Source organism: Entelurus aequoreus, linkage group LG07 (genome assembly GCF_033978785.1).
Source record: "Entelurus aequoreus isolate RoL-2023_Sb linkage group LG07, RoL_Eaeq_v1.1, whole genome shotgun sequence".
Classification (NCBI taxonomy): domain Eukaryota; kingdom Metazoa; phylum Chordata; class Actinopteri; order Syngnathiformes; family Syngnathidae; genus Entelurus; species Entelurus aequoreus.
This window is the reverse complement of record NC_084737.1, coordinates 58781472-58800199: the sequence shown is the minus strand read 5'-3', so window position 1 is coordinate 58800199 and position 18728 is coordinate 58781472. Positions and strand designations below refer to the sequence as shown.

The 18728-nt window shown below is 42.2% G+C and overlaps 2 protein-coding genes across 3 annotated transcripts in view; one reads left to right on the top strand and one right to left on the bottom strand.

Moving 5' to 3' along the window:
- Positions 1 to 18728, bottom strand: part of LOC133654087 (uncharacterized) — a 335520-nt gene that overhangs the window by 265949 nt on the left and 50843 nt on the right. The gene's annotated exons all lie outside the window — the stretch shown is intronic.
- The window catches only part of nlgn4xa (neuroligin 4 X-linked a), a 276673-nt gene that overhangs the window by 230510 nt on the left and 27435 nt on the right, over positions 1 to 18728 (top strand). For both annotated transcript variants that reach the window (XM_062054090.1, XM_062054091.1), the window contains exon 4: positions 15920 to 16105. In XM_062054090.1, the coding sequence (XP_061910074.1) occupies positions 15920 to 16105 (186 nt within the window). The remainder of the gene's footprint in view (positions 1 to 15919; positions 16106 to 18728) is intronic.

The window sequence follows — 18728 nt, the reverse complement described above, 5'->3', positions numbered from 1 at the left end:
TCTCTGTCTCTTCTTGGGGTGTGGTTCAGTCCATTGGGCAGACTGTGCAATGGCATGTGCGCGCTGGCCGCTTTGGGGAAAACTCAGGTAGAGTTGGAGCTGTGGGGGCTTTGGGGAAGGCTGGGGCAGAGTATGGGGCGTGGGGCTTTGGTCCAGGCCCTCGGCTTGCTTCAGGCCTCCTCGCTGCTTCGGCACTCCCGATACTTCTTTCCACAGCTGCTGGAGTCCCGGTGGACACATTGGCTGGCAACCTTAGTTGTTCTCGTCATCGCTGGCAAGGTGTTGTCTCTCCTCTCGGTTCCTTCCAGTCAGGTATCGGGTGTTGGTCATGGATTGGCTTTGACCGTGCCCCTCTTAGCGAGTGCAAGGGAATCTGGAGTGGCTGCTTTCATCCTCAAATCTGCACAGAGGAACTGGCACACAAATTCTACATTTTGCAAACTTACCATTTTGGTCTCATGGTCTTTCCACCTTCCTAGGAAGCTGCTGGTCCTGAGAAGTGCTGATCTTGTGACTGAAGAAGATTAACCTGTTTTCTTAAAATAGGTGCCGTTGTTTGACCTAATCTTTTTGGGAAAACCATGTCGGGATATTAGATAATTCACAAAACATTTAATTACTGAATTGACACCCTCCTTTGAGGTTGGGGTTGCTTTCGCCAACCACTGCAATTGTCAATCTAAATCATTACGTTCCTTTATCCTTGTACCGGATTGATCATATTGATTAAATAAAACCTCAACACGCTCAAACTTGACCCAATCCAAACTCACCTCCCCCCTCTGTCCCTCTCACAGGGACAGTGTTAGTCGTAGTAATAGTAATAGTAATAGTAGTAGTAGTATTAGTAGTTTCAGAAACATCCAAGAAAAAGAAAAGGCAGCTGATAGTCAAGTGCAGCAAGAACAGAGGCGGAGGACAGGTCATGTTTGAGGTCACTGTTGGCTTTTGCAATAGTACTTTGATATTTTACAACACCTAGTGAATTATTGTGGCCTCAATAATTCACTAAATAGTTGTATTTAATTTAGTCTATCTATGATGGGACAATGCACATAAACATTAAGTTCAGAAACAGATATGTTCTGTACCAGATTATATCTAAATAGGTACTTTCCATCTGTAGTCCCTGGCTACCTAAATTAAAGGGATCCAAAAATCAAGCAATAAAATTATGACACTAATTAATCATAATAAATATATACATTCATAATAATCAATAATTAATCAAAAAATAATCATACTGTAGCATGTAATCAATGATAAGAAAAGTCACCAAATGCCCCTTCATGGACACATACTTACCATACAATACAACCACACCTTATTTGCATCATCACACAAAGACCATACATGCTCTTGTTCACATCTGTCATCATTCGTAAAAACAACCAAGATTTTAACAGCCATACCTCACAATTTACAACAAAATGCTCTCATGGATAAATATACTACACATTAAGTTGATGTGTCAACATAATGCCCCTCTTAGTGACCGTGTGAGCAGCCTTGATTGCTCCAAAGCCACTTTTTAATTTCAAATTTTCTATTCCTTTTGTTATAACATGGAGAAGGCTAATTGGTCTGTACATGTTCTGGTCTTCTTTATTTCCTGCTTTATGGATTTAATTATAGTAGCAGTTTCTCGACGTGGTAGGGAAAGTGTTTTCCGTTATTGATTTATTTATCAATCGTTGTTATACGAGCAATAATACAATCCTTATATGTTTTTAGGAAGATAGTGTCCAACCCATATATATATATATATCTCTAGATTGTGAGTCTGATAATGCAGTGAAGATTTTGTTGAACTTTGTTTCATTTGTTAATTCTAAAATTAGTCCATCCTGAATAAATGACAATTATATTTATAAAGGATTTTGAATTGTCGCTATTTTAAAATATTTAAAATCTCAGGTACCCCTTGGCATACCTTCAAGTACCCCCCTTTTTTGTCCAGGCGGAAACACCATACCCTCCTTTGAGAACTACTGGTTTAGCCTATAAAAAAAATCCTTTGTCTCATACATCATTAGACTGTACAACTCCTCTTTGGGGGGGGCTAGGATGACAGGGAATGCAAAACAATAACAGTGCAATACTTTTTTATATCATAGTCGTTACTGCCTAGTTTCTCTTATTTTACTGTTCTATTTTTATTCTCCTTGTAATATTTTTCTATTTTGTTTCCATTTATACCCTTATTAGTTACTGTTTACTTTTTACTTCTTCTTCCTGAGGGAACTCTCCTGAAGGAATCAATAACGTGTTATCTGTCTATCTATCTATCTATTACTAACCCGAGCACAATTCATGACGTCATGCTCATCTTGCAGACAGTTATTTCCATTTAGTTTTATTCTCTACATGTAATTCTACATGCACCAATGTCACATAGAAATTTGCTTTCTTTGTTATTTATTTACATTATTATTTCTGGTTTACTTGCTGTCTGTTTACTTAAGTTCTCATATTTTAGTCTGTCTTCCTGCTGATTAGAATTTGTTTAACGCTTCTCTACGTTTTGTTTTGACAATGGCGCTGAGTGTTGGCGCCTCTTTTCTGTACTTCTTCAGACTCTATGTTTCACAGTTTGCACAGATGCCCTTAGATGTATTAGAATATAAATTTAAGTTTTATTTTATTGTGTGTTTATTCCTAAAAAAATTAAAATGTCAATGTATAATCAATTTATCTGTATCAAATGTAAATTCAATATTATTAATTTATTTGTTGTATAACTATTAATTCAAAGTTACAGTGTGTCGTACTCTATGATGTGCGTGTGTGTGTGTGTGTGTGTTTGTCTCAACTTCAACCCAGGAACTGGATGGATCAGATAAGCAACAAGGCTGTTCAATACAATATATTACACACATAATTAATGACTAATGAATTTAACAATGCTTCAATGTCCCAGTCCAAATGTATGTATTGATATTTAAATGTTTATTTATTCATATACAGTATATTTTATTTTTCCTATTATCAAAACCAACCTGTCAGCCTTCTCTTCAGATTGAGTACAGCTGTCCACTATATATATTTATATATAGTTTTTTATTTATTTATTTATTTATTCTTTAAACCTAGCTCAATGCTAAACTAATCCAATGCTATGCTAACTCAATGCTAACCTAGCTTAATGCTAACCTAGCTCAATGCTATGCTAACAGTGTCACACCTCTTCAGCCCAATGCCTCGTACAGCTGACACTCACACAGCCTCGCCACTTCTGACACACTCTTATCTCAAAATGTCTCCCAGCTGAGACTCCTTTTTTTTTTCTCTTTATATGCGTCACACAGTCACTCACACAGAGAATTTACCAGCGAGCAAGAGCCTTTTTTCCCGTACTCAAAATCTCAGTGTGTAAAACAACTGTAATATCGCACAGTCACAATCACCAGTATAGTTAAAAACAAATTCAAATGACTGGAATTCGCTCGCAGCGCCAAAGAGGGGGAGCGTCCCTGCTTAGGCTGCTGCCTCCGCGATCCAACCTCTTGATAAGCGGAAGAAAATAATTATATGGATGGATCATTCACTCATGTGTTTTCTGTACATAACTTTGTCTATTTTCTCACACGCACACACATTTTGGACAATTTCCCAACTTTTACAGATAGCGGGGCTGTGAGAAAAGCGTGAGGGGAGAGGTTGATTTTTTCAGAGGGGAATTAAAACAGATAAGAAACCAGGTGCTACACAAATGTTAATACAATACGCGGATATATATATATATATTTAAAAAACACACATTTTTATCCCACAAACCACGCCCCCCTGGTCCGGACCAATATAAACAACCAACTAATGCACGCGTGCTTTTGTGGAATCGGCCGTCTCATAACACACACGCAGGTCATTCTTACTCATATAACGGCGATTAACCCGTTTAGCGGAGCAAACCCTGCTTTTCCTTCCTGACCAACACGGATAACCGGCCTAAGGCGCTGTAGAATCACCAGGAATCACCCACCAATCCTACAGTACATCGTGTCTGGTCAGTCCATATAGTTTCACCAAGGCTCTACCATATGGAGCCCTTAACTCTATCCATCTATACTGCAGCAAATTTCCAAATTCGTGACAACTTGGCTCAGTTGATCTCCTTTACCGGAGTCACTGAACGATCACCTTATATCAGGCTTTTTACCCGGCTGCAGTTTCCACATAGACAGATACGTAGGACCTTCATAGACGTCATAAATTTGTGTGGACCAAATGTCACACCAGTTAGCCAACCTTGCCTTAAATTTCGCTGTGTCCAACTCCGGCTAACCTAATGTACTTGCAGAAAAAAGCATCCTCTGCCAACAACGACAGAGGATGAAGAGGTTAAAAGAAATTTTTCGTCTCACATCGTCTATGCTTCTACACTCCAAACCACCAAAATTCTATCAACAATCCCCTTATGTTAAAAACAAGAAATCACAAGTTTTCAACAAACACACAGACAAATGATCACATGTAAAACAACTCAATCCAACCATAATTTACCCCATTCCAGGTTGTTTTTGGAGAACCTGACTAAACCTATCTTTTATCAAAAATAGATTCAGCAATTAGTCTTATTGATCCGGCTCTCTCCAGGCAGAAAATGTTTACACTTTAAAGCAAACTGCTTACCTTGTATTAGATGCGCGCGTGCAACACACTGTCTGCCTGATAGAGAGAGCGGGAGCGGTCTTCGACCTGTAGCTTCTAAACCATCCTGTTCGTGACGCCAATTTGTGTAGTGGATTGTCCGAAGCTTAAACAGGCAACAAAAGTAGTTTAGTACAACAAATTTATTTACCCATTATCAGAAGTGCAGGTTGAATTAAGTTGGCCGTGCAGACAGACCACATGTTACTCCGGAGCAAACAAGACACACACAAGCCAAAATCACTGTCGAGTTCCGGTCTTCTGCCATTTTTTATATGTCACTTGTTCGTCATTGTTTGTTATCTAATGCGCCAATGTCTTTTGGTTATCCCTATCTGTTCCATAACAACTCGAATCCTTTAGACAGTCAACACATTCTGTAGACAGGTTGGCACGACTTAATATTCACATTTGTCCCACTGGCACAGAATAGAAGAGAAATTAAATGAGCGTACATTCTTATTAGACATGCAATCTAGGTCAAAGGTCAGAAATTCTACTACATTTTCAACCGGAAGTTTAGCGGGAAATTTAAAATTCCACTTCATAATTTACCCCGGCCTTATTGGCATGTGTTGCAATGTTAAGATTTCATCATTGATATATAAACTATCAGACTGCGTGGTCGGTAGTAGTGGGTTTCAGTAGGCCTTTAATAGCGTGGGCAAAGTAAAAAAAGAAAAAAAAGAGTACTTCGGTGGGAATGTTGCTTGAGGTGATCTACCAAGACTGTGTTCACAATTGATAACAAGTGCAACATTGGTGCAGTCTGCCCTATTTAATATAGGGCAGTTTTATTTAATAGTATAGTATTTAATATATCCATCCATCCATCCATCTTCTTCCGCTTATCCGAGGTCGGGTCGCGGGGGCAGCAGCCCAAGCAGGGAAGCCCAGATTTTCCTCTCCCCAGCCACTTCGGCCAGCTCCTCCCGGGGAATCCCGAGGCGTTCCCAGGCCAGCCGGGAGACATAGTCTTCCCAACGTGTCCTGGGTCTTCCCCGTGGCCTCCTACCGGTTGGACGTGCCCTGAGGGAGGCGTTCGGGTGGCATCCTGACCAGATGCCCGAACCACCTCATCTGGCTCCTCTCGATGTGGAGGAGCAGCGGCTTTACTTTGAGCTCCCCCCGGATGGCAGAGCTTCTCACCCTATCTCTAAGGGAGAGCCCCGCCACCCGGTGGCGGAAACTCATTTCGGCCGCCTGTACCCGTGATCTTGTCCTTTCGGTCATGACCCAAAGCTCATGACCATAGGTGAGGATGGGAACGTAGATCGACCGGTAAATTGAGAGCTTTGCCTTCCGGCTCAGCTCCTTCTTCACCACAACGGACCTATACAGCATCCGCATTACTGAAGACGCCGCACCGATTCGCCTGTCGATCTCACAATCCACTTTTCCCTCACTCGTGAACAAGACTCCTAGGTACTTGAACTCCTCCACTTGGGGCAGGGTCTCCTCCCCAACCCGGAGATGGCACTCCACCCTTTTCCGGGCGAGAACCATGGACTCGGACTTGGAGGTGCTGATTCTCATCCCAGTCGCTTCACACTCGGCTGCGAACCGATCCAGTGAGAGCTGAAGATCCTGGCCAGATGAAGCCATCAGGACCACATCATCTGCAAAAAGCAGAGACCTAATCCTGCAGCCACCAAACCGGATCCCCTCAACGCCTTGACTGTGCCTAGAAATTCTGTCCATAAAAGTTATGAACAGAATCGGTGACAAAGGGCAGCCTTGGCGGAGTCCAACCCTCACTGGAAACGTGTCCGACATACTGCCGGAAATGCGGACCAAGTTCTGACACTGATCGTACAGGGAGCGGACAGCCACAATCAGACAGTCCGATACCCCATACTCTCTGAGCACTCCCAAAAGGACCTCCCGAGGGACACGGTCGAATGCCTTCTCCAAGTCCACAAAGCACATGTAGACTGGTTGGGCAAACTCCCATGCACCCTCAAGGACCCTGCCGAGAGTATAGAGCTGGTCCACAGTTCCACGACCAGAACGAAAACCACACTGTTCCTCCTGAATCCGAGGTTCGACTATCCAGCGTAGCCTCCTCTCCAGTACACCCGAATAGACCTTACCGGGAAGGCTGAGGAGTGTGATCCCACGATAGTTGGAACACATCCTCCGGTTCCCCTTCTTAAAGAGAGGAACCACCACCCCGGTCTGCCAATCCAGAGGTACCGCCCCCGATGTCCACGCGATGCTGCAGAGTCTTGTCAACCAAGACAGCCCCACAGCATCCAGAGCCTTAAGGAACTCATCCACCCCCGGGGCCTTGCCACCGAGGAGCTTTTTAACTACCTCAGCAACCTCAGCCCCAGAAATAGGAGAGCCCACCACAGATTCCCTAGGCACTGCTTCCTCATAGGAAGACGTGTCGGTGGGATTGAGGAGGTCTTCGAAGTATTCCCTCCACCGATCCACAACATCCGCAGTCGAGGTCAGCAGAACACCATCCGCACCATACACGGTGTTGACAGTGCACTGCTTCCCCTTCCTGAGGCGGCGGATGGTGGTCCAAAATCGCTTCGAAGCCGTCCGGAAGTCGTTTTCTATGGCCTCGCCGAACTCCTCCCATGTCCGAGTTTTTGCCTCCGCGACCGCTGAAGCCGCACACCGCTTGGCCTGTCGGTACCTGTCCGCTGCCTCAGGAGTCCCATGAGCCAAAAGAACCCGATAGGACTCCTTCTTCAGCTTGACGACATCCCTCACCGCCGGTGTCCACCAACGGGTTCTATAATTACCGCCACGACAGGCACCAACTACCTTGCGGCCACAGCTCCAATCAGCCGCCTCGACAATAGAGGTGCGGAACATGGTCCACTCGGACTCAATGTCCAGCACCTCCCTCGTGACATGTTCAAAGTTCTTCCGGAGGTGGGAATTGAAACTCTCTCTGACAGGAGACTCTGCCAGACGTTCCCAGCAGACCCTCATAATGCGTTTGGGCATGCCAGGTCTGTCCGGCATCCTCCCCCACCATCGCAGCCAACTCACCACCAGGTGGTGATCGGTAGAAAGCTCCGCCCCTCTCTTCACCCGAGTGTCCAAAACATGAGGCCGCAAATCCGATGACACAACTACAAAGTCGATCATGGAACTGCGGCCTAGGGTGTCCTGGTGCCAAGTGCACATATGGACACCCTTATGCTTGAACATGGTGTTCGTTATGGACAATCTGTGACGAGCACAAAAGTCCAATAACAAAACACCACTCGGGTTCAGATCCGGGCGGCCATTCTTCCCAATCACACCTCTCCAGGTTTCACTGTCGTTGCCAACATGAGCGTTGAAGTCACCCAGTAGGACAAGGGAATCACCCGGGGGAGCACTCTCCAGTACTCCCTCGAGTGTATCCAAAAAGAGTGGGTACTCTCAACTGCCGTTTGGTGCGTAAGCACAAACAACAGTCAGGACCCGTCCCCCCACCCGAAGGCGGAGGGAGGCTACCCTCTCGTCCACCGGGTTGAACTCCAACGTGCAGGCTCTGAGCCGGGGGGCAACAAGAATTGCTACCCCAGCTCGTCGCCTCTCACTGCGTGCAACGCCAGTGTGGAAGAGAGTCCAGCCCCTCTCGAGAGAACTGGTTCCAGAGCCCTTGCTGTGCGTCGAGGTGAGTCCGACTATATCCAGCCGGAACTTCTCTACCTCGCGCACAAGCTCAGGCTCCCCCCCCCCCCCCCCCAGCGAGGTGACGTTCCACGTCCCAAGAGCTAGCTTATGTAGCCGAGGATCGGACCGCCAAGTGCCCAGTATTTAATATATTTAATATTTAATATATTGTACTATCATCTGTGCCCATGGAGATATTCATTCATTTATATGCTCCAATGGTGCATGTTGTAATATTTGCAGCAGACATATGTAATATGAACCAACTTTACTAGGCGATATAAAAGTGCAATCTAGACGACAGAACCTATTCTTAGCACGCTGTTTGACGCCGGTGTTGTGATGTTAAGAAAATATATATTGCATATTTTTCTTAATCTCCAGACTGAAAAAACAAATGCCATTATAAAAATGCAACCAGACACTAAAAAAATACAAACATTTAATCAGTCCTTAAGTCATCCAGCAGCTATACTATGCTGCATAGACAAACTGTTGAATTTTTTTTCTTATTTGAACACTTACACAAACGGAGGATTCTCACTCCATCGTTTTTCTATCTCACAGCCATTTGTGCGTAACTTTGCCAGCTTGCCTTAACATTCCAGATGTGCCAAATTTAGACACAAAAAAGCTTCTGCAAAACAGTTTTGGTCTTGATAAATCACATTGGGAGCACTAAATGACTATATTTGCAACTTCTCCTCCCAGTATTGTGGGCATCTTGACAATCAACATATATAATGCATGTACATAAAGACAAATGTATATGCACACTTAATTTTTTCATTTAAGAGACACAATCCTTGGTGTACAAGCTTACTAGATCAGCTTTGGTTGCGCTATCAAGTTTGCACATGTTTAAATACGCGCAAACCTTTAGTACAGCGGTGTCAAAGTCAAGAATTAATTATCTACTTGATTAGTATTAGAACAGGCCCGCGGGCCACAGCCGCCTGCTGCTGTTTTGCACGCACCCATACTCCATCAGTGTTGGCACTAGTAATTTTTAAAGTGGGGTCCCAGGGACCCCATCAAGTCATAAAAATGGGGCCCCACAGTAGATTTTTGGGGTCCCACTTTTTTGTAACCGTTTTGAAAACAAATGTTAAATGTATGCATTATTCTGTTATATCTCACATTCTAAATTGTAATTTGAAAAAAGATTGTCATAAACGTTACTTAATTAATTTAAAAAAGAAAAGAAAACACATTTTTATGCATATGTAAATGTATTCAGTTATCAAGATTTATTCACTTTCCTCTTTCCTTCATGGATCTAAACTTTACCGCTGCCGGTATTTTTTTCTATATTTTTATTGTAATATTTTCAGAATGGGTTTGTTCTATTTTTGCCCAAAGTAAGACAAAGAAAACAATCTGAAGTTGTCTTTATTTTTTTAGTTTGAATGCCATGCTTTTGATAGTCCGGCCCGCGTGTACACAGATTTTCCTCCATGCGGCCCCTGAGCTAAAATGAGTTTGACACCCCTGCTTTAGTAGATCAGGCCCATACTGTATTGTTTGTCAGTTATGGATCCCAAATTCAGAGCCAAACAAGGTCCCAGTCAATAAATACCTTTAATGCTTAGCAGCAAAAAAGAGAAAAATTCAAAACAGGAAACAAAAAACATGCCAATAATGATGGTGGAACAAAGGAGGTAACAAGTGAGCAGGGCAGTGTCATGAGGAGAAAGGAGGACAGGGAACAGGAACTAGATAAACCTGCAGGATAAACAGCTCTAAAGAGCTTAAATGAGAAACATTCAATATTCAGAAACTACTTGCAAACAAAGATCCTGTTATGGTCCCCCTCCTGTGTCCACGTAGCCTATATACTTCCGACACTGATTGTTACTTTGTTACTCTGGTACTCTTGTTTTGTTCTGTATACTGTACAGTATTTTGTATATTGTTTGTATATTATACAGGATTGTAAATGTTTATTTTTTTATTGTATAGTAGTCTGTTTATTAAAATTCATATGTTTTATCTTTATTACTACTTGTGTGATTTATTTTTATTCCATATTTGTTTCCACTACCTCACCTTAAATTGGAGTCCTTAATCTCGTTGTATGCAAACATAATGACAATAAAGTCTATACGCTTAATGGCAGAATGGCTACAGTTGTGCCTCAGGAAGTCATAACATCTACGAGGAAGCACAACGAGGTCACAACGTCAATGCACAAAAAACTACGGAAGAAACAAAACTACAACAGAACCTAACACCACAAAGATTACCAAGAACTGATTTACCTTGGTAAAAACTAATGGGATTTTGGTGGAAAAAGAACGTCTGGGTACAATTTAGACATGTTAACTTTGGGACGTACTCTCGTGTTTTGCCAGTTATTTACTGTATACAGTATATTCATGGAGTAGGTTGAGTTATTTTCAGAGAACAGTAAATCTATACTCCTTTCCAAGCTGTACACTGACTACTAAATTGTAGCTATTGTAAAGTTGCATTGTCCATTAAGAATATATAATATCATGTGGAGTGTAATCACTTTTGTGAGATGCAGTAGATAGATGGATCTGACTCACTTGACTTGTGAACATTTGGTGTTTCTTCACGCCATCGTCCATGTACTGCCGCTATGTTTTGGGTGTCATTCATGCTGCTGTCAGTCATGTTTGTCAACGTAATATTTGATGGCTAATTTGCTCTGACATTTAGGTGATAAAGTCAGGATTGAAAAAACACTTAGAAAGATTGATCAGATAACCAACGCCTTTTTGTTCATTCCTTTTTGGAGGGGAAATGTGTAAATAACATTAGATTAACATTTCCATCATCATGGCTGCATCATAAACTGGGAGCTCATATCGCCAGTGTTATTTACATATTACTAGTGTCATAGGAAAGCTTTGGTCTTCCGAGGGAATAAATAACCCCAGCTGCACAATGAGCTGGAAGTTGGGCCAAGTCTCCTTTGAATCTCATTTCCCACACCAGAGCCGTATATCAACATTATGTTCTGCACAGAGGAAAGATTAAGCGGTCTGTAGAAAAATATGCTCCAAGTCCCGGAATATATGGAGTAAATTGGGCAGGTGTTGACAGGGGTGTTTTAGAGACTGGAGTGTACCGTATGGATAGAACATTTTTTTGGGGGGAAAAGGGGAGTGTTATTCCAATTATCATCAATCAATCAATCAATCAATGTTTATTTATACAGCCCTAAATCACAAAAGTCTCAAAGGGCTGCACAAGCCACAACGACATCCTCGGCACAGAGCCCACACAAATGACATCGATGTGAATGACTATGAGAAACCTTGGGGAGGATCGCATATGTGGGTATCCCCCCCTCTAAGTACAGGCCCTAGTGGATACAACATAACAGTGAGAGTCCAGTCCATAGTGGGGCCAGCAGGAGACCATCCCGAGCGGAGACAGGTCAGTAGCGCAGAGACGTCCCCAACCGATGCACAGGCGAGCGGTCCACCCCGGGTCCCAAATCTGGACAGCCAGCACCTCATCCATGGTCACCGGAACCGGAAACACCCGGCGAGGGGGCAAAGGAGAAAAGAAAACGGCAGATCAACTGGTCTAAAAAAGGGGGGTCTATTTAAAGGCTAGAGTATACAAATGAGTTTGACTATTCTCATTGTTATGATAGTTAACCGATTACGGAAAAGTAGTCCTTTCCTTCTTCATTTTTCTTGCCCACGACACATTCTGAAATTCGATTTTGAAAATGATTCTAATCTATCTAATCCGTACTTGCCAACCTTAATATATGTACACACATACAGTATATACACACACACACACACAAACACACACACACACACACACACAAAAGAAGTACTTGAATTTCAGTGTTGAATTTCACAGTTGTTCTACTAACTGTACTGTACTTGCTGCTTACTTAATAAAAAAATACTATTTAACAATGTAATCTTAAAATACGGGACGACTCCGTATTATAAAGGAACGGGTGGTAACCCTGTACACTCACCTTTCACTATTTGAGTAGCCTTTGTTCTGCCATTTGCTTACTGGCGAGCGATCTCTGAATCCGGGAACATATCCTTCACGGATTTGTTGAAAACATCCGCAAATGAGAACGGGATGTTGCTTGTAGCTATCAGCATAGCCATCTTTTTCTCGGCATAAGTTACACCCTCGGGTCTCCATTTAGCAAGGTGGCCCATAATACTGGGCTGTGACCGGTGCTGCGTTGCCGCAGCCTTGTACTTCTCTGACCGTTCATGAGTGACTATATCCGTTCGGCCACCGTTCAATGGAGAAGCCTGATCTACAAAATTTGCAGGCAGCATACCCCTTCCCCTTCGAGCTGTCCTGGATGAACTGAAATTCTTTGTTGCAAGCGTACTTCTTCTTACTCGTCGTCGTCATGTCTCTTCTTCTGCTTCGTCTTCTGTTCTGATTGCCGCGCTTGACTTCGAGGTGTAACCGTTATTATTGTCGGCGCCCAGTGAAGGATGGTGTAGCAATATTGTTGTCCAGGTAGAAATCGGGACAAATTTGTGAGAATGGTGGCCCAGGAGATTTTCGGGAGGGGCACTGAAATTCGGGACTCTCCCGGGAAAATCGGGAGGGTTGGCAAGTATGATCTAATCTTGTCTGAATATTCTGACTGATCTGAACTTTGTGAAACATGTGGAAGTTGTTCAACATACATCATCTGATGCACAACCCTGCACAAACCATTTTTATTGTTTTCTGTGTCGGGTCCTACAGACACTTAGGGATAGGAATCGAACCGGTTCCCAGTGTACCAATTCCTTGGAATCGCTTGCCATTTTGTCAAGCGATTCTCTTAACGGTTCTTCAGGGTGATGATGACATCATTACGCCATATCCTTAGTGACGTCAGATCGCAAAATGGCGATGCCTGGTTGGAACAGACGCTAACATTTTACAAGAAAAGATTGCAATAGCGCTACTTGCAATAATTATAAGGCTGCTATTTCATCAAGAGAAGGGCATACGAGCAATATGCTGAAACATTTGAACGCAGACATTGAAATAATTGAATGAAAGTCACATTTTTGAACCGCTCCGATCTCATCCCAGGCAGCAATAACGCGAGAACGTCATCTGAATACAACAGGTACTAACTCACCGCCTATAATGTTAGCGCAATTATTTGTTCAATTGAAATGAATGCCTTCTCATGAGGAGAAACAGATTCTGACTGGCTCCGAGGCGTGCAGTTCCCGCTCCAGTTCACGTCTGCCGCTCGACAAATTTCACCAAGTTTGTGGTCAAAAGCTTGCATCTATTTGCTACTCCTATTTTTTGGTCGGTGAATGTTCAATTGTAGTCAGAAAATAGTTGTGTGTTTTCCTCCCACCAGATTTTCCCTCAAAAAAAAGTCAATTTATGTCAGCATTTAACTTCAAATGTGAAACAAATATGTGATATTAACTCATTACATGCAAAGTGAGGTATGTCAAGCTTTTATTATCATTTTGATGATCTTGGCTTACACTTTTTGAAATCCCTTATTTTCTAAGACTTTCAATTCAAGGTTTTCATAAATTGTAAGCCACTATCATCAAAATTATAACCAATAAAGTCTTGACATATGTCACTTTGCATGCAACGAGTTAATTCTACCGAAGAATATTTATTTATTACATTTATTTACAAAAAAGTACCTTTTTTTTCTTCTATACTACATTATATTGTAGGCTTTGTGGGGTCATGTTGCCTCTAAACTAAACAAAATTGAGGCTTATCAATTTTTCTCGTCTTTTTTAAGTATCGATAAGAGAACCATTAAGGAACCGAATCGTTAAGCAGAATCGAAAGTGGAATCAGAACCGGAAAAATCGTATCAATTCCCATCCCCCCACAGTCACCCTTTGCCTGGCGCCCCAACCAGGGTTGATCAAGCCCTGGCTGGTTTCCAAGTGGCTACAACCCCCACTTGTCCCCTATCTTCAGACATAGCCATCTGGATGCCTTCTCTGCTGCCTCCTCGTTTGACTGGACGGCCCTCCTACTTTGCTCTGTGATGCCCTGAAGTTCTGTAGGCCTTTCTTGGGGAATGGCAGGCAAATCCCTGACAGTCAACTTCCACTGGCATGCACCTGGTCGGCCAGTGGAGATAAAACTTGGCCATTCACTTTCAATGGGAATGTTGTCAGAAAATATGTAGTATTATGGAAAATGCAGCATTTTTGGGCGGAACATAATATTATAATATTTATAACCATCATGTCAATGTCTGTAGAAATAGCATGTTAAATGAACTGAAATTTCCTACCAAAAATTTGCAAATTTACAGGAAAAGTGGGATGTGTTGACCTGAATATGTTAATGTTTAAATACTTTGAAATGGTTACAAATGGCAAAAAGTTTATTAATTAATTCAATCATTCAAGCCATTCATTTCGATGGGAATTTTTGGGATAGCACATTTTTGGGATAGTTTTAGAATTCTTAAGATCACAAGCTATGTTGTCTATTAAATGTAGAGTTCCAACAAGGTAATTTATTCTTGTTGATCATAGATTACCTGAATGTTAAAAATTAGCTGAAGGTTTGGAGATTTGTCAAGTCTGTTTCATAGAGGTGGGTATGACTGAATCTTGTGCAATACAAATAAAACACCATTTGTATGTCTATTTGTTTATAAAATATGTAGTACAGTTCAAATCTATAGACAGTTCAAATCTCAGTCTGAGCTTTCCTACGTGGAATTTGTATATTTTTCTGGTCTGGAGTGGATTCTCTCCTGGTACTCCATCGTCCTCCCTCATCCTACATACACGCATGTTCAGCTAATTCGACAAAATCATCCTTTGGTGTGGATGGGAAAACCACTGCAGGGTAATTGCTGTTGTTGGTATATTTGTGTGTGTGTTTTAACCTCTTTCTGGCACATCAGATGAGGTTGACAATGGGGAGAACAAAACATGACAGTACAGATTTATATGTGAAGTGGATACAGGGTTGGTGGTCCCCCCGTAGGCTGTAAAAGGCTGCCAAAAGCCATGTAATCCTCACCAGCACTTTGTTGTAATGCGTTGGCAAACCTGAAGCAGCTCTCTATCACATAGCCACCTGCTGTCTGTCGACCTTTATTATTTATATTTTCATCACTGACCCGGCGGTCCTTATCTTTTGCAGTTGATACTAAATTTGTCAAACTTTTGTTCAACTCTCTGGGAAACGCTCTTGCTGAGCTAAGCACTGGCAAAGAGAAGCCCCCAGTTGCCCCCAGCAGCCCTTTTAGAAATACCCAATCGGTTTGCTAATTCATACAAGTTACCAAAGGATATGGATGAGCTTGCAACCAATCTATTGTGGCCAGCCATTGGAAATTATTTGTGCCTAGTGGCTCATAAACACACATTATTGATATTGCTTGTCTGAGTATTACTTTCTGTAGGTTTATTTTCGGGAATGCAGCCATTGATTACACCTGCTTCTGAAGTTTTAAACTGGTGCATTAGCCTCAATGTGTCCAGAGCTGCCTGAAGACGTGGCAAATATAATTGAGATGAAAATGCCCCTGTTGCTATGATTTACAATGACATAACAGTCATTCATAAAGGAGAAATATCGTCTGTACTATCCGTACAAACCACATTCAATCAAACCTGCAGGTTGTAAGCTGAAGTTTATCTTCTGTCTTTTTTCATCACTGCAGGGTTTCTGAGCACTGGAGACCAGGCGGCCAAAGGCAACTACGGACTGCTGGATCAAATCCAGGCTCTCAGGTGGATCAAGGAAAACATCCAGGCCTTCAAAGGAGACCCAAAGCGAGTTACCATTTTCGGCTCTGGTGCTGGGGCCTCATGTGTCAGCCTGCTGACCCTCTCGCATTACTCTGAAGGTACATCTATTCACTCGCACGCACTGAGATTTTCCAACATGTGTACAGGACTTCATCTGTTGCCAAAGTCTGGTTTTATTTTTGGACTTCTTTACAAGGTCATATTAAGTCATCACGGTACATTAAATGTATTGTGATAACCACATTTTTCTGGGGTCTCATTTATAAATGAAGACAAAACCTGGCCTGAAAAAAGTGTATGTCTCTATTTATGCCATTGTTGTGATTTATGAAGGAAAAAAAAACGGGTAGGATAATGTCTGTACCTCCCATGCCAACTTTTGAGTTGCCTTACGCACATTATGGAGGCAGCTTAAAGTGGCCCTATCATGCAAAACCAAATGTTTACCTACTGGTACCTGCTTATTTCTATTTGGTATGTGCTTTAGTCCTGAACATTTTAAATAAAACCAGGGAGGCATTGCAGAGATATTTACAAAACTCTTGCCATCCTCCCTGCTTCCTCCAAACGTTCCGTTTGGAAGATGTCAGTCCTGTGACGTGTTCAGACCTGTTACGTTTGCAGATGTCTCTATATATGGTAAAGGCTTACTGAAAGGTCTTCGTGTGAATCCCCCATTTTAATTTATCGTTCGAGCATTTGAAGGCCAAATGAGGTATGACTCTAAGACCAAAAATACCCTCTTATTTTTTGTTTTAACCAGCACAAGTCACTAGAAAAACGCTTAGCCTCAAATGAAGTAAAACGTGCCTTACTTTTAACTTTTTTTGATTTGTGCATTGCGACTTCAAATTAGAAATCGCTGCGAGTGTGTGCCATAAGAGTCGTGCTTCTCACAAAATTTAAAAAAAAGATGGATTTTCCAAAAAAATACTTGCAATGGCATTCAATCGATCGCAAGGGGACTGCTTAGTTTGTCTTGGAAGACGTTTTGCCGCTCTTCCGAATAGGCTTCATCAGTTCGTGCTCATAGACTTAGATTGTTCAGATCTAGTCTGGACTAGGACTAGCTCTGACCTGAGATGACAATGACCTGGATGAATGAGAACCTACATAGACTCGGTGCCTACAATTTACGGCAATGGAGGAGACAATAAATTGGTAAGTAATAACAGTAGGTTAGAAATGTGTATATGATACCTTAGTATTTTTAGTTCATGTTGTTGTGTAGCTTAGCTTTCTAATGTAAGACAATTGTGTCACAGTAAGTAACGATTTTTCCCAAAAACTACTTTAAATTGGATCAGTGACTACTCTTTTTGGCAATGAACCAGTTAGTATTATAATCTGTTATTACGTTCACGATGACGCTCGTAGCGTGGTTTACTGTATAGCCGGCTTGAGCCTCCATTGTTTACAAGTGTTTGAAGCAGCATCAGTCAAAGTATTAACATGATATAGAATATAAAAGCATTTTATGGTCAAAATACACATGTATGCGTCGAGGATTAAGCATTGGAAATAGACAGACTCTGTAGAAGTTTAACCTTAGTGTATATTTACAGACCTGCAGCCTGTGGCGTCTGCTTCCTTTCGCTCATCCGCCTGCTTTGTCTCCTTATCGCGCTGACAATAAAACACAGTAAGCCCATAGATCTTGCTATATCATCTGAAATGTTGTGTCTTCATAAAAAGTCAGTCAAAACAGATGGTTGGTGCCGGTCATCGATGTCCAAAATAAAAGCTAGTAAGCTAAAAAACTGACAAATGTGGAATTTGGAGCCCAGTTATGCCGAATTTATGGTGTGCTTACCCAAAGTCAACTGGAAACGGCCCCGACCAGCTTGACCAAACAGACAACTGTCCATCGAGTAAGTCATGATAATATTATTCCTAATACATGTAACACATCACCGTACACAGTACATACGCTGTTGAGCTTGCTGTGTACAAACAAAAAAATAAATAATACTTAACAGATACTGTAATATAATTGTTCATGTTTTTCAGTCAGGACAGATTGTTGTCCTGTCACATTGTGTTGTGCATTACAAACTCAAAAGCCATTCAGCTGTTGACACAGTTGCTAGCTTACTTCTTGTTGTAGCTAGACAGCTTACAGCTAATACCGTGGCATTGCAATGTGTTCCTACGCTAGTAAAACATTTCCTAAGTGTTCGCTCTTACAATATCAATGTTGCTACAGCTTAGTTATTATACAGGTTACAGAACGTAAATAAAGTATTGTTTAGACTGACCATACGTCCTCTTTTCCCCGGACATGTCCTCCTTTGCGGGGCTGTCCAGGCGGGGTTTCTTAAATGCCTCAAATGTCCGGCATTTTGAGTTAGGGTTGCGTGTATTTTCAATGTACGTTCAGGGTTAAGGAGGGGTTGAAAACCAAACAAATTGTGGAGGTGTGCGCAAGCAGCAGCATCCGTGGGGGAGGGGCAGAGACAGAGAGAGCGAGAGCGAGGGAGTCAAGAGACAGACAAGACACAAGAGAGAGATGCCGAAACGTAAATGCAACTTCACGGATGATTTGCGGAAAAAGTATCCGTGTTTCGTCCTGGCCGTGACACATGGGAAGCAGAATGCACTGTGTGCAAAGCAGGTACGTATGTATCTGTGGCAAATAAAGGGGCCAACAATCTACAAGCCCATATCGACACTACAAAGCACAAAACAGCTGTGCAGGGCGAGAGCTCGTCTGCTAAATTG